Below are 16,534 nucleotides of genomic sequence, written 5' to 3' on the forward strand. Positions count from 1 at the left end.
GATGTCACAATATGACATTTTGGTGCCACGATTACTGTTAGAAGAAATATCACGGTTTCCCGATTATCAATACTATAGAAGGAAAAAGACACACAACAAGCAATATATAGCTAAAAATATAGCTAATGAACTCAAATATTTATTATCATCATCTACTATATTATCATCTAGTTTTTAAAGTGTAATGTTTGGCTATTTAAAAATAATTTATGTAAGCATTATTATTTAGTTGCCTTATTGTGGAAGGTTGGTCAGTGAATTTGTGTTTCCTGTCATCATAAGCCGTTTGGGACTTTTATTGTAAGGGGTCACCAACGGAAGTTGTTCTGTTTTGGTTGATTGTTTTTTTAATCATCATCGAGTAGGACATCATGTGAAATACCAGGAGCGAGAGAAAATGCGAGTGGCCCCGGACACACAGTGAGTTGAGACGAGCGTTAACGTGTAGCAGCCGGTAAGTTACTTTGTTGATGAACAGTGGAAACAAACAGTGAAATTACAGAGCTTCCACGAGGGATTCCAGAGTACAATTTTTTTTTTTAAATGAACTATGAACATGAACTAGTTAATTTTCATCTGTATGAACTGAACTTTTAACTAGTTATTTTTAAATGTGAAATGGCAAAACATTCCCCGGGATTATTAGCAAGGATGATGAACCACCTTGCTTTTTTAGCATTACGAGAGAACGCAGTTTGAAACTTTAGCAAATTTCCACATATTGTGTCATGCATACTTTAATACTGTTGGCACACTAGCGTTGCACTAGATTGCACTAGTGATCTAGTGCACTAGCACTTTATGTGAATGGCATATTGGCGTTGTGTATTGTTGCTTGTATGGTAAGTTGCAAATAGAGGGACAGTATAATTATTTTTTGCCTAGAGCGGCAGAAGTTCAAGTGCCGCTCCTGACTAAACATATTGAGGTTACTTACTAATGTTGTAGGTTTTGCACATTTCTATGTCTAGTATTTCATTTCCACATCCACTGTAAATTGTGAAAATCAAACACATTAGGAGAGAGAAAACGTATCACACAGCACACTTCCACAAATGGGTTTCGTGTTTGAAGTGAACACACTGGGAACAACCTGCAATGCAGCAGGGTTTCTCCCTCACCCTATCACTACCTGTGGAGTACCGTACCTGTGAAGGTGCGCTGCAGGAAAGCCCCCCGCTGATCTCTCCGATCCGGGCAGCTGCTGTGGGGTTGCTGGAGCTGATGAGGACAGGCCCACTAATCTCCATGGAGTGACGCTGAGGGGGCGGAGCTAGCATGGGTTTGTGGGACATGGTGAGAGAAGTGAAGGAATGTCGCTTCTTGCTGTTCTTCTTCTCCCCTGCACGCTGGGCACCATTGCTCTGGGGCCCAGAGGAGGCCCCCTCACCAGAGTCTCCACTGGAGTCTGATGGCTTGTCCAACTCTATAAGCTGACGAGCCGCAGAGTTGAACTGTAAGAGAATGGAAGAAAGGAAAAGAGGCAGAGGGCAATGAAGAGAGTGGTAAGGTGGAAATGACAGATAGAGATGTTAAAATGATCAAGAGACCTATTACTCTCTATAATAAAGCTGACTGTTGTGAAAGACGTCCGTCTTTGTTTTGAGAAGATGGTGTGTGTGACAGAATCTGGTATTTAGCCTGCACATACCAGCGTGACGGGGTTGACTGTTCTATGCTAGCTCAGAAACTGCAGGCTGTGTGACCCTCTCAGGCACCGTAATGTGCAACTTTAGAGTTAGAATCAAAGGAAGAACAGTAAAAAGGCTTCAGTTAATCACAGGGCGCGCTCACTTGCTGTCACACGTTGCCCCAAGCAGCTCCCTCTACTTAAAGGACATAAAAGCTCAGCGTTTGACTCGCATCCGGGAGAGAACCTGTGCAGGTTCCTTACTGACATGTCTGCACATTAAAGCAGACATGCAAGATTAAGAACAAAATACCAGGCCAGTCACCTTTACTTCATTAACTTTAAGACTATCTTTAACAGTAATTGCAGATTATTGTACATAGACAACTGAGAAGGCCACAAAAAAAGCTCCAAAGGCAATGAAAACAGTAATACCTAAATATTCACTGGTTGTGCAAAACCAGAACAATATTTTGGGCTGCTCATTATGTTTGTGATAGAACTCCCTTTTTATTATTATGAAACCCTGAACATGAGTGCACACCATCTTCTTACAAGACTACAAAATGTTTTGTTCACCTACAGTGGCTTCTACTTAGTAAAAACAAAACAATATATAGCCTTACAAATATTCTGCTTTCTGTTTCTGCAAAAACCTCACTCAGTGTATTAAATATGAATAAGGTAGAATATATATGAAAGGAATAAAAAGACTGTCACAGCTAGAAAAAAGCTCTCCCACAAACTCACCTCAACATACTTCTGCAATGCTTCAATGCAGTGCGTTATTTAAGACAAACAGTCTTCTGAGACATTTTTCTTGCGTCAAAAAGATTCTTTTGATGTTTCTTCTGCTTGTTGATGATATTCATGACGATAGAACGCTGTGACATTGACAGCTTTCAAGTGAAAAATGAAATGATCTTTAAAAGGGCAAAGATTTACTTCATTCTGTCTGGATTATACCTAAAGCTTTTAAGTGGAGACCGTGTAGAGACTGTGAATGTCTAAATCTTCAAAGACATCTTTAGTGGTTCTATGAAACATATGAGCTTTTCAAAAGGAAGCGGAGAATAATACACATTTTGCTCAAAGGATCTTGGCATTTTTATTTTTGTGTGGTATTTGCTTCAGAAAATATCGGTGAAATTGGGACATTATAGAGTGTTTTTCTTACCTCAACATATGAGATGGGAAATATTCCAATTTTGTCTCCCAGCATTCCCTCTGCCCAGTTTTCATCCACTCTGCGGATCACAGTCAGGATATCATCCTGAAAATTCAAGACAAAGGGTGGCATGAGGAATAACTTAATTAGGGATGATGCTCAGGAGAGAGTGTTTGTCATTCTTAAGGAACAAACACTGAACATATAATGAGGTGGGGACAATGTTTTACTAAAGGGAACATGCCCAGGAGTAAAAAACGCTGGGCTCTAAGGCATGAAATTATGTGTAAAAAAACTACTTAGTAAGCTTGTTTCTGCTTTTGCTTATGTGGCATTTCAACAAGCGATGACAAAACACAAAAGCATCAGTGTGACATTCACAGCTGGACAGATAGAACCACAACTACTGTAGTTAGGTTGTGCTCAGCTTTATTCAGCGTTCATTCTCTCCACCTAATTACAGTTGTTTATCAAGAAGTCTGGCTTGAAATCTACACCATCTCTCAGGGCGTTTTAGTCAACAACCCTCACATTCTAACACACACACACATAAATTCTGAAAATGAATGCTTAGAAGACAGTGTCAAAGTAATGAGAGGTATTTTTGTTTTACTGTTGAAACCACGTGGGAGAACTGAGGGTGTTATGCTGTCTCACCTTGGAGAAGGGTAGACAGTCCTTGTCTGCCTCCTTGTCTTTGAGCTCAAAGTCATACAGAGCTTTGCACTGAGGTGGTGGTTGTGGCAGCGGCTTGATGACCTGGACGAAGTTGGTGGGGAAGAAACCGTGGACTCCTCCCATCTCTCCGTGGTACCAGTTCTCATCCACTTGCCGGCGCAAAATTATGATGTCGCCCTTGGTGAACTTGAGGTCTCCTGGTTCCTTGCCATCGTAGTTGTAGAGCGCCTTGGCACAAGGGAGCTGGGGTACACCCTGAAAACAGAATGAAAGTAAGATGGAGAGAGGATTGAGTAAGAGAGATGCCAAGAAAATGTGCAACACACTGAAGACGGCCACTCAGTGTGCAGTGGATTTACACTGAAATGTGGACTTAAATAAATTTAACTGGTATGCATAGTATTTTTTCTTGTACAACAATAATTAAGGAGTTATGTGAACAATATCTAAAAATGCATTAGATGATAAAGACAAATTGTTGCGTTAAAATTTTTGATCACAAAGGTGGTGAGACAGTTCTGGGAAAATATCACGAAACAAGTCAAACAAATCAGCACAAATGAAGGAAAAATAATAAAATAAAAGATAAATGAATGAACTTAAGTATTATAACTTTAATAAAAAGATTTTTTTTTCTTCATTTTTGAAGTTAGTTTGGTTTTATGTTGTGAAACTGGGACAGAGGCTTAGTTCAAAGATGTAGGACTCATGCAAAATTAATTAACAATTGAAAGCACATTCTTCGAAAAAAGGTACAAGATCAGCGCTTGAGAGGAGCTGAATGTTTTTTTTTTACACTTCATACAAAAAGGATACAAAAATTGGTGAGTATGCGTTTCTCTATAGAGACAGTAAACGGTCCTATTTGTGCCCTGGAAGTAAAAGGGTCTGTGTTGTGTTCACAGTTTAAGTGTGATAAGCCTGTCTGATTCTCACTAGCTGACTAATGCCTTCAGAAGGCTCGGGGCCTTGTCCTTTTTATCGTGCAGAGGAAGGTTTTGTATCTCAGCCTGCTAGCCTGGAGTCCTGAAAGGCCCATTCAGGGAATGACAATCCCAGGAAAGAGGGACAGCGAGTACGGGGGAGTATCAGGATAGAGAAGCATCAATGTTCTCCATTCAGGGTGGGTGTCCATGAGGAAGGCTTCAATCCAAACCAAACCCCCACCCCATTGCTGTTAGACATCCTTCAGTGATCGGAATCACAAACACTACCAACTGACTGGATCTCAACTCTGGAACTGAAACTTTGCAGTTGACGGGGAACATAGAGCGTGATTAAAAAAATCTTAAGAACTACAGCGAATACAGGCAGGGTGAGAAAGTGAGCCAGAGAGAGAGGGGTTAAAGCAGAATATGGAGCAGGCTCTGCAGTCTTGTTAAAGGCTAATGAACCGTTTAAAGGCTCGGAAGAGAATAAAAGTACAGAATGAGGCGTGATGGTGAGCCAGGGTGACATTACCCTGCTGCAGAGAATCACACAGACTGAAGCACAGAGCCAATCGGTCTCTGGCTCGGCTGTTCCAGCCTTTGGGGAGAGAGAGGGGGGAGGAAGGTACTGAAGCCCCCTGCACACTGCACTGGAACTGTGCCTTCTTTCAGGGGGAAAACGAGGCTTTTGAGCCCACCCAGGCCTGGCAGGGAGTTCCGTGATGAAAATGCAAATGAAAGTGGAAGCGGTGCCATTTTTGTTTGGTTCAAGCTACACAAAACCAATGGGATCTAATTACATGGTAAATATGAAATGCTTGTCCCTTCAAAACTGTGAACTCTCTAAGCACTTGTTTGTACTCTGAAGCCAAGGCTAAATAAAACGTTAGTAGTAGCAGATCAATGTCCAAAGTCAGCATTGTTATATAATTACTTAAACACATGGTAAATGTGATTGTGCTCATAAAAGGTGTTAATAAATAAAGGCCTGAATGTACAAAACTCTATGAACAATATGTACTTACTATAATCTAACAACACAGAACAAACTCACTCCTGACAGGGTAATATGTTTTGGCCACACACTCCCATTGCCTACTTCTCAGCTGTTTTTTTATCTCCCTATTCTGTCCTCATAAAAGAAGGGTTGGCAGCAGAGTTACATTTCCAAGTCTCACTCGGCTTAACATAGTGAGAGGGAGAGAAAAGTGAGGGATTGGCTGCAGGGGCCTCTGGATGGAAGAGGTGGTGCAACACAAGGTAAAACTGGGGCTGGGTGATGGCTGTGGGGGTTAATATCCGGTTTGCATCCATGGAGACAGTGCTGTTGTGTCTGCAGCAGACCTGCATACATGAGCACCATAAGTCCAGACCAAACACCCACAATGAAGAGGAGAGGGGACTATGCTTCTAACAGGAATATACAGACATGAGCTATGAAGTTGCTACCACATAAATGCTAAGAAAAAGCCTTAGGACCGTTTCACCCCTTGGCCCTACCCCTACCGCTTGTTTTCGAGGGTTATCTTGCCCCTTGAAACAGAGTCACAAGGGGTAGTGGTTGAAATCTTCCCCTATGAATTGGGACAGCCCTTCAAGAAGCCATTACATTATCAGTAGTCGTCGATATAAAAACAGACGAGACAGTTTTGCCGGGGATGTCATTGTAATAACATTGTTGAGATCTTAAATAAACCAATGCTATTGTTTGCAGTTACTAAAGTGACAAACCTATAATATCCAAATAACATCTATGCTAATGCAGGTGAAGCAATGATATTTGAAATTGAAAAGCTTGGATGTTCTGCATTATTTCACATATGAATCAAAAGCACACAGCTTCAGACGACTCGCAGTGGTCTGTAGGCAACCCTGCCAGGATGCTTTTTTATTAGAGGAGCAGTTAAGTTCAGTAAAATCGCTGCTATTAGCAGGTTCAATCAAGTGCATTGTGTGTCTTCAAAGAGGGTTTATCGTGCAAAAAAAAGGATCGCTAGCATGCTAACTCTAGCGTGGTCGCAATCTTTTGTTTTAAAGTTGTTGTGAAAAATGTGACCATAATACATTGAAATTATATTAAACTGAGATATTACAATCATTATCGTAATTTTTAAATCCTAATTAAAGGAGAAACTACTACATTTGTTGGTCTCTCTCCCAGCTTGCCTGTGATTCGCAAGGCATTCTGGGTGCCACTATTTACGCAGTGAGGGTCTGAAAAATCTCAGTTTGGAGAGCTATAGAGCCCTACACCTTAGACCTACCTCTCCGTCCCAACAGGTATTGGGACAGCCTACGCCTACACGTGAATGCGCAAAACGAAGGGGAAGGGCTAAGGGGTAGGGCCAAGGGGGGAAATGGGATTGGGCCTTTCTCTTGCGAGCAACACAAGCACACACATCACAAGCACACACAGACACATACACACACATCCTCCTTGCTTTTATCCCTTTTAAACCTTCCCCAGGGGCAGGGTGAGTCTGCATCAACTCTACATCTCTGCATGAGACTCTGCCACAGAATAAACCTTATCCTGAGTTCAGGCTCCAAGAGCAGAAAGCCACAACAAAAGACATCGACATCAGATAGCATTTTTCTGGTCAAGGGAGGGGCAAGAGCATTTTTTCTCCAATTGTTTTCAACATTTGTGGTGAAAGTTTACAAGAAGTTATAGAGCAGCATAAGCCACCATTGCTAGTCTAATGACAGTCTGCAAGCAATATCTGATGAGTTCTAGCCTCTTCAAGGACTTAAAGTACATGATTACCCACAACAGCAACAACCCACTTAGACCCTGGATAACAGCCACTGGCACTGGGTGACAAAGGGCTTGTGGGTCTCGGTATTGAGGACCCTTGTATGGCCTGATTATAATTTATTACAATCAGCACAATTTGAAAAAGTTTCATATCCATATAATAAAAACAGAATTAAAAACATATAATAATACATTCCAGCTAAAGATGTTCCGCCACCAGCATTGCCTCCGATAGTTAAAGGCATTGGAGTGTACGCAAATCTATGTACTGGTATACCAGTATCTTAGTTATACCCAGAAACAACTCCTAAACAGCAGTTGCACTGTACTGCCACTGGCAAGTAATGTTTTAGATTTTCAATAGTGCAGCGTTAGCTTCCGCTAGCTACAATGACAGCAATCTGGCAATATTTTTACACTGGAAAGTCACACAAGCTAAACAGCTACATTTACTGTATCCAGGACTTCAAAAGGAAACACTAGAGTTGCTATTTACAACACTAGAAATCTCAATGCATTTGAAATAGCATCACACTGTTTTCAACAGGTTTTTTTAAAGGAATTGTTATTCATTTATAGATTTATTTAGATGAAGTTGTTGTTGCATTGCTTTATACAATTACTGTACTGTTTACAACCTAAAATGTCATTTATTTCTGTAAACTGTGGCTGCACACCTGTCTTAAGGAAGTAATAGTTTTATCCATCGGTTTTCTTTTTCTGTTCCGACTGTCAAACTAGATAATACGAGAAGGTCTATGGCATTTATTCTCTGTATGTATTTGTCTTTCAAAGGGTTTCACCTGAGCCAGGCCATAGAATAATGACAGCAATAATAATTTCCATACAGGGTAAGTAACATAGAGCTGATACAATACATCATACAATTATAGTTATTTTTTCAAATGCACTGGTATCAGATTGGTATGGTATCAGGAAGATGATGTTTTCTGAACACTTCTACTTCCTGCAGCCTGAAGTTCTCGAACTAGTAACATGTGTGCTATTAGCAGAGAAAAATGATTTGCTGAGTCAAATGTTTTGGTTTGCATTCTGCTTGACATGTGATAATCATGGTGAGGAGTTAAATGAATGTTATGAGGATTTACATGCAGCTGCTCTTAATATGTGAAGGGAGGGCAACTACAAAAAGACAAACATAATAATGAAATTGTTTTGTCAACTAAATATCTGTCCCGGATAATATTAAAGTAAACTTGCTTTGCCTTTTAACAACAATCTGGAGACAAACCATTTTAGAGTTTCATTCTCTACTGCAGCTTTACAGTATGGAACTAAATGAAGCTCACTAATGTGGAGCAGAGCAGGGGCCCTTTGCTGGAAACCAATATGCCAACGTTGCACCCTGACTGACCCTTCCACTTTCACCACTTTCATTATAACATACTTTCTTGTAGTGGAGTGTTAATTCTTTGAGTGTGTGTATGAATGAGAGACAGACAGATTAAAACAGACAAAGACAGAGACTGGGAAAGACCGATTAGACTCAACGTGCAGAGCATCAGCTGGTGTGTGCAATTACCCTTGTATTGCAGATAATGCAATTAGGCCTGTGTGCTAAAGGGATTTGGCTGTTATAGTGTTCTCTTCCACAGCACTGGATTATAACCGAATTACCCAACTGTTCTGCTCTACAGCACAACCAAATGTCAACAACCAGTGAGCAGACAGGCATAAAAACACAATGCTTGCATGCATTTGGTGCCATCGAGGTAGGACGAAGTCAAATGGGGATAATTACACTAACAGTTTTCCTTGACGCAGTAACATTTGTGAGAAACAATTTAAAGACAAAAATAAGCCTCCTGTAGGGCTGACAAACAAAACAGCTCAACAAAATCACAATAAATTATAAACCTTCACTCTGACAGCAGCTTCTCTTAACAGCTAAAACGCCACGGGTACAGTTAACTTTTGCTCCCTCAGCAGTTCAAAGGTTGTGTGTAATCACAGTAGACAGAACTTCACCTGCTATGCGTAAGTGCCAGGCATGACTCCACTCCCATATGGACACCTCCAGGATCTATGCAGGGGGTGGAGACTGAACAGGGGTCCTACTGACAAAACAGTGTGTACTGGGGGGGTGTAGTCTGTCTGATTTGCCCTTCTACAAACATCACTGAGCCACTGCATGTCAGACGTTCAACCAGAGAGAGCACGAGCAGCATCTGCCACACTGACCAGGTGGTCTTAGGGGATCTTACTGTTCATTAGCAAGTCGCTGTTTACGAAACATGTTGCCAAACAATGTTGCACAACCATTGACACGTAATGGGAGGTAATAACTTCATGGGCTGTCTTGATACCATTAGAGATGGATTAGTTTAAATTGATTCCTAATGGCCTGTTTAATGACCACTGTAAAGCAGGCTTCTTTTCCAGGCTTAATATCTGAGGGTTTATTTGTGTGCAATACAGGAAATGGGCTACAGACAAACAGTGGTAGACAAAATGCAGTAATATCAAGTTTGTGAAAGCCAGTAACAGAAGGAGATCATTCCAAGATGTTATCATCAAAAGTAGCCAAGCGTGCAATTAGGTGATCGATAATATTCACAAAAATCAGAGCTTGAGTTTACAGTTGTGTTTTGGGAATGTGATTTTGATGCATTGTCCCCTCTATTAATTATTTTATTTTACATATTTACAGAGATATGTTTATCGATGGTGGTTTTTCTCTGTATGTTGGCCCTGTAAGATGTTTGCAACATGTCCGGGGTGTACCCCGCCTCTCAACTGGGACTGGTTCCAGGCCCATCCTGTGACCCTCAAAGCATAAGCAGGATAGATGGATGTATGTTTATTTGTGGATAATTTTTTTGTGGTGTATTTCGGCGGCCCATTTGAAACATATTAGACCGGATTTCTGCTGAGTAATTTCTGTGTTGTGAAGTGGCCTTTCTTCTCTATTGGGTGAAACAGGGGTGAGCAATGAGAGCCGTCTTCTCTTTATCCCTGATATTCAAAATCTTCCATTAAAACTAAATGGGTTGCATGTTCAAAAAGCATGAACATGAGGCTCACAGGGATTATAACTCCAACAAGGATAATATATAAATACAATATTCCAAACTTTCACTCTGACATTTAAATAATGTTTTCACACAGAGACTTTCAGATAAGCAGCTCTTCTCACAGCAGATCCTCCTGACACGGCGTACTCATTTGGAGCTGTTGTCTCCCTTTCACTTAGACAAAAGAAAAACTTCCACTCTCTGGTTTCTATGGAAACTCCACATAGGATCACTTTTTGGGCTATTTATGGGTCTCTTGACAGTGCAGTGAATCTTATGAAAGAAAGTCTTTAAGAATCCAGCCAGTGTCCATTTCTGGGAGAGGGTGCAGTGATGAGGCCCAGGGTAGTGGTTAAGTTAATGGGCTATCACCTCCCAGAGATAGTTAAACATTTTGGTAAATACTCTTATTTGCTTTCTTGTCTAAAATTGAATTAGATCAATACGTCTCTTGTCACTAGGGATGCACAATATGGATTCTTCCGGCCGATACCGATAATTACATGCTTCACATCGCCAATACCGATAATAATTTCACGTTTCTTAAAAAGAAATCCATAGCCTTTAGTTTATGCACACCTTAGGATAAAATTGCTAAAAATAGTAAGCAAATATATGAATTAATATTCCATTGTTAACACTACAAAAAGTGTTTGTTTAGTTTTTTAGTGAAGTACATCAGAAAATTTCAAACAACTTGAGGAAAATTTCTCCTTCAAAAGAATTTAAATTCAATATTTTGACATCTCAAAAAGACATGTTAATGTATTAAAATAGTAATTCAGATAAAATACTGAGCTGAAAAGCTAGTCACCAGCAGCTTGAAGTTTAAGAGTTTGTAAGCTTATGTTTTCACCTGGTAAATTTAATAAAGATGCTGAAAACCACCAGTACCATCTCTGGCTGTGTGTGGGAGACCCCGGTGGCTATTGCACGGAAAGGCAAGCGGAGATGGCGCTGGTAACGCTGGCTGCAAGCACCTCGTATTCTCGCCAAACATCGTCGTCACGATGAAGGACTCTAAGGTGACTTATGAGATTGGTAGTGTTAAAATGTTTCCCCCTCTCGGAACCTTTGCACATTTGTTGTAAATTGCAATCCTACAGTCGCTCTCAGAAAGTGTGAAAAACTTCCACAACGGCAACGCAGTTTTCAGTGCAGACGTAAACACATCACACAGGTATGGACAGGCACGGATGTATGACGTCATGAGCGCAACCAGGCACGCTGTGTTTATCGGACGATAATATATCTGACTGATATATATTGTGCATCCCTACTTGTCACTGCATTTAATTAATAAAACTATAGCCAGTTGGCAGTTATCTTAACTTATCATAAAGACTGGACACAGCGAGAAGCAGCTAGCTTCTGACAGTCCTTCTGACAGTAGAGAAGCGTTACTGCAACAGGGTATTTGTTGCATTTTGATAATGCCCTCAAATCAAAATGTCAAATTCAACTACGAAGTTTCACCCAGCAAATGTTCAACTTGTGCATGACCCATTAAAGGGATAGTTAATTATCAGAGGACATATCACGGTTTCGCAGTTTTCAAGATTATCGATACTATAGGAGGATAAAGACACACAAAAAGCAATATATAGCTAATAATATAGCTAATGACAACAATGACGATATCAATGATGAAGATTCAGAATTTTTTTAATGAACATTGGTAATTCTGTCAGCTCTTCAGAAAACCCTCAGGTTTTAGCGGGTTGTTCTCAAACAATTCTTAGGTTTTAGAGGGTGTTTCTATTGCCACCTCAGACAAATCATATAACCTATTAAGACCTATTTATGTGATCAGTGTGTATCACTGACAAAAAAAAGACATTTCCATTCTGGTAATGTTGAGCCAGACTGGATTTTTGACATTTGACAACCTTGAGTATTTTTAGTTGGAACACACTCCACTGAGCAAGCTCCTCAATTTAATAAACAGAAACAAGCAGAATAAAAAAAAAAAAACAGCGATCAAGTATACTGGACTTAGTATACTACTCAGCCTCAGTGTAGTAGAATTATTTATTGACTGTGTTTTGGAAGGAATGAAAGAGGCAATAAGCCATTCAAGCTTTCCAAGAGCTTTACTCTATTATAAAAATCACCGTGCTTGTTTGTTTTCCTCACTACACATTGAATGAGGTCCCACACATTAGTCTACAGGCACGCAACACTCAGTCTGGAGGCCAGATGGAAGCTTGGATCACATGTGAGAAGAACAGGAAGTTTTCAAAATCCCTCGAAACTGTCCTCCTGTTCCTCCTCGTTTTCCTGGGTCAGTGAAGGCATCTCTCAGTCAGCCTAATATGTATAAATACTATGAGAGACAATCTGGTCCCCTGCGTGCCAGTTACAAAACACATCTCAGGAGTAACCACTCACTGACCTCAACAATCTACAGTTTTACTGCCAGTTCCTGACCTTTGCTGTAGCTCGGGGGCTCATGTGAATCCGGGTGCTAGTCTATGATCAAAGCCATCCGTCTCAAAGTTGGGGTACTAGCCCCATAAGGCTGCCATGTGCAAAACCAGAAACTACATAGGGATTTCTGTCTTATGGTGGTAGGGTCTATAAAAACACATACAATGAAGACATTTCTGTGCTGAGCACAGCATAAGCTGTAGATTAGTCAATCGGAGAGAAGTCATTTCAGCAGGATGGGAGTATGGATTTGTGGGGGGAGCAAATGCACACACTGTACACCTCACACATGCTGTTTTCATAAAGCACTTGTGTGTTTTGGGTGTATTGGTTGGCTCTACTGTGAAAAATTAAATTACACTGAAGCACTTGAGCGTGAACTGGCACACATCTATGTGTAGGCTTCTGTGCCGGCTTTCTTTACCTGGCTGGCCTCAGATGAGGGGTAAAAGCTGGTGCTGGGTGGCCCCTGTATCACTCAGTTTGCTTGCCTGACCAGAAACCTCAAAGAACAGAACTCTGAGCGTTACAAGAGGAGAGCTGGACAAGGCCGTAGAAGGGCATCAACCCAGCAGCAGGACCAGTATCTGGTCCTTTGTGTGAGGAGGAACAAGAGGAGCACTGCCAGAGCCCAACAAAATGACCTCCAGCAGGCTACTGGTATGCATGTTTCTAACCAAACTGTCAGAAACAGACTCCATGAGGGTGGCATGAGGGCCTGACATCATCTAGTGGGACCTGTGCTCACAGCCCAGCACCGTGCAGCTCGATTGGCATTCGCCAGAGAACAGCAGAATTGGCAGGTCTTGCGTCCTGTTTTCTTTACAGATGAGAGCAGGTTCACACTGAGCACATGTGACAGGCGTGAAAGAGTCTGGAGACGCTGTGGTGATCGTTATGCTGCCTGAATAATCATCCAGCATGACTGGTTTAGCGGTGGGTCACTGATGGTCTGGGGAGTCATATCCTTGGAGGGCCGTGCAAACCTCCATGGCATAGCCAACATTACCCTGACTGGTGTTAGGTACCGGGTTCAAATCCTCAGAGCGATTGTCAGACCTTACACTGGTACAGTGGGCCCTGGGTTCCTCCTGGTGCAGGGCAATGCCCAGCCTTGTGTAGGCAGCTCCTGGATGATGAAAGCATTAATGCAATTGACTGGCCCACACATTCTCCTGACCTAAATCCAATTGAGCACCTATGGGACATTATGTATTAGTGTATTTGACGCCGGCCAAGTACCACCACAGACTGTCCAGATGCTCACTGGTGCCCTGATCAGGTCTGGGAGAAGATCCCCCAGGACACCATCCTCCAACTCATCAGGAGCATGCCCAGACATTGTTGGGAGTGCATACAGACACATGGAGGCCATACCCACTACTGAGTCACATTATTAGTTGCTGTGATGAATTTCACGCAAGTTGGATCAGTCTGTGAGTTCAATTTTTTACTTTGATTTTCGGTGTGGTTTTCACATGCAGAAATAATTTATCAGTGCAATGCTATTCTTACTTTCCTATGTCTGCAAGTCCTTGCCTACACTACTGCAGATACTTTTTGAAAGGATATTTTCTGCCTAGTTTTTAAAAAAGATCTGTCGAATGCTCATTACCCAAAAGTGGGCGTGTGTGAAAAAGCTGTGTCATCATTGTTTCCCAAATGCTGTTTTACATGGAAACATGGAAACACAGAAACCAGAGTTTTTTGGAAAGCATTTGTAAAAATCTGTATCAGTGACTTTGTTTTGTAAATATCTGCAATAATGTGAACAGGGCGATAAATAAATTAAATTTTGTTTGAGTGACTTGTTAAAATGCTTAAAAGACAACATTAAGAATTCAGTCCAACAAATACGAAATAAATGAGCATGGTGTCTATTTGGTATTTATTTATTTTAATGTGTAACACTTTTTGAATATCAAAACCTCTGATCATGTTGAGAAATAATTCAAAAATAAACCGGAGACAAGTTGATTTAGACTTTCACAGTTGCATTGAAAAAGAAAAGTTTTCATGTGACGAAAACAACTCCTATAACCAACAGAGTAGTTAAGTAAAAAGCATGGTTTCAATCTGTGATTAGACTATAAAATCTTATCTAATAGATATTTAACAACATGGATTAGCACTAAGAGAGGTGTTGCACTGAGGAAGTTAGCTTGTATCTAAGCTACAGAGGGATTAGTTCACAAATGTCACAGTATCTGCGTATTGAGTAGCAGTCAATATGAGCTGAATACTAAGCATTTCCTCACATTACTCTCCACTGTGCTGGTGAAAGCGTGCAGTGTCTGTGGCCTTTTGTTTCTCTTCGTCTTTCAGGGTGAGCCACCTGCTCTGCTCTACATAGGCTGACTTCAATTTACTCAGGGTGTTGCAAGTTGACGGTAAATCTGACAAGGAAGTGGACACTACCTACTCAGTAGAAACTTTAATAAAACTGAAGATGTAACTGCTGTCTACCAGTTATCTATGTTCAATATCTGACTGTCTCTCACATGCTTATGCTTATCTTTCAATTGTCCAGTGTTGCATGTCAGAGTAGTGGGCTACTGAAGATCATTTGCTTGCATTGGCTTTTTATACTCCTCTACAGTGGACAAACAAAGCCAGGATATTGACACAGTAATGGCAAAGGGCCAAGGCACAAACACTGCATCTGTTCTCTCTGACTCAAGACGCAGCACAGCACTGGCCATTTTTCACTCTCTTTAGAAAGTGTGTGAGCGTGTTTGTCCATTCCGCCCTCTACTAGACCCAGATGTAACATGTAGCTGCTGACTTTCCTTCACCTCCACTCATTGCTAGGTGAGGCATCACGTACTGTAGTGACAGTGTCAAGGGGCAAATCTGAGAAACTGAGTTTGGGGCCTTCACTAGTTTCTTGGTCCTCAAGACTAGAGACATTTGACAAGCAGATAATTCTGCTGGCACACATTTGCACTACAAAATATCCAAGGCTGCTGTGTTAACTTGGCCCACAGTAATACCATTACACACTGGGTAGAAAGGAGACAGAGGCTAGTGCCTCTAAAACTAATCAGGATGTCCATGTACATGAAAGCTAATAGGCCTCTCCTCAACACGATCAGCATGAAAATCAAACCTTTCTACTACAGAGGACAGAAAAACAGGCAGATTGCTTCAAACATGCTGCCGATTTCAACTCAGGTCTGCTGTCATAGGTCTGTTTGTGTACTACTACTACACACCTCTGTTTTTGTAGGTGTGTACCGAATAATGTACCCTCATGGATCTAAAATGAGTCGGTGACTCATTTAAACAAACATTGCCCTGGATTTGTCAGGCCAAACCCTCAGAGGCCAAGGTCTGTGTTTGTGTAAAACAACTCAAAGTACATTTACCTCTAATCAGAACAGTTGGTTTGGATAGGAGGTGTGAATAGAAACTTCTAGTCAGCGTTTGTGGTAGGATGTGAGCACAGAAAACCCCCAACTCCATCAGACCCAAGTCTTTGTCAGGGCTCTCTCCATTCAAATCCACCTCAATAATTAATCAAACACTGTCAAGACCAGAGACCCCACACATGTGGCATAACTGAGAACACAGGCTTTCAGTAACCATGGTTTTCAAGATTTTGGCATTTACATGCAAAAATAATAGAGGATTTTCATTTTCTAACCAATGGAAAAAGAGACTCAAGTGGAAAAGCAACACCTTGTTTGAGCTAAAAGGAATTTATCAATTATTTGATCAACAGAGGAATAATCTGCAACTATTTCAATAATTGAATTCTTTCCTCTAACAAAAATTTGAATATTTCACTGTTGTAGCGTTTTAAATGTGTGTTGTTTATGATAACTCAATAGTTTTGAATTTTTTTTCTTACAGCAAAAAATAAAAAACATTTAAAGATGTCACACAAGTTTTAGAAAATGAATA

At 40.9% G+C, this 16,534-nt stretch overlaps 1 protein-coding gene across 1 annotated transcript in view; it reads right to left on the reverse strand.

Moving 5' to 3' along the window:
- Nucleotides 1–16,534, reverse strand: part of sh3rf1 (SH3 domain containing ring finger 1) — a 34,831-nt gene that overhangs the window by 10,526 nt on the left and 7,771 nt on the right. Inside the window, exons 3-5 of the mRNA XM_035176764.2 lie at nucleotides 3,456–3,731; nucleotides 2,808–2,903; nucleotides 1,149–1,454 (exon numbers count right to left, since the gene is read on the reverse strand). Coding sequence (XP_035032655.1) covers nucleotides 1,149–1,454; nucleotides 2,808–2,903; nucleotides 3,456–3,731 — 678 coding nt within the window. The remainder of the gene's footprint in view (nucleotides 1–1,148; nucleotides 1,455–2,807; nucleotides 2,904–3,455; nucleotides 3,732–16,534) is intronic.

This window comes from Hippoglossus stenolepis, chromosome 14 (genome assembly GCF_022539355.2).
Source record: "Hippoglossus stenolepis isolate QCI-W04-F060 chromosome 14, HSTE1.2, whole genome shotgun sequence".
In the NCBI taxonomy this organism is placed as follows: domain Eukaryota; kingdom Metazoa; phylum Chordata; class Actinopteri; order Pleuronectiformes; family Pleuronectidae; genus Hippoglossus; species Hippoglossus stenolepis.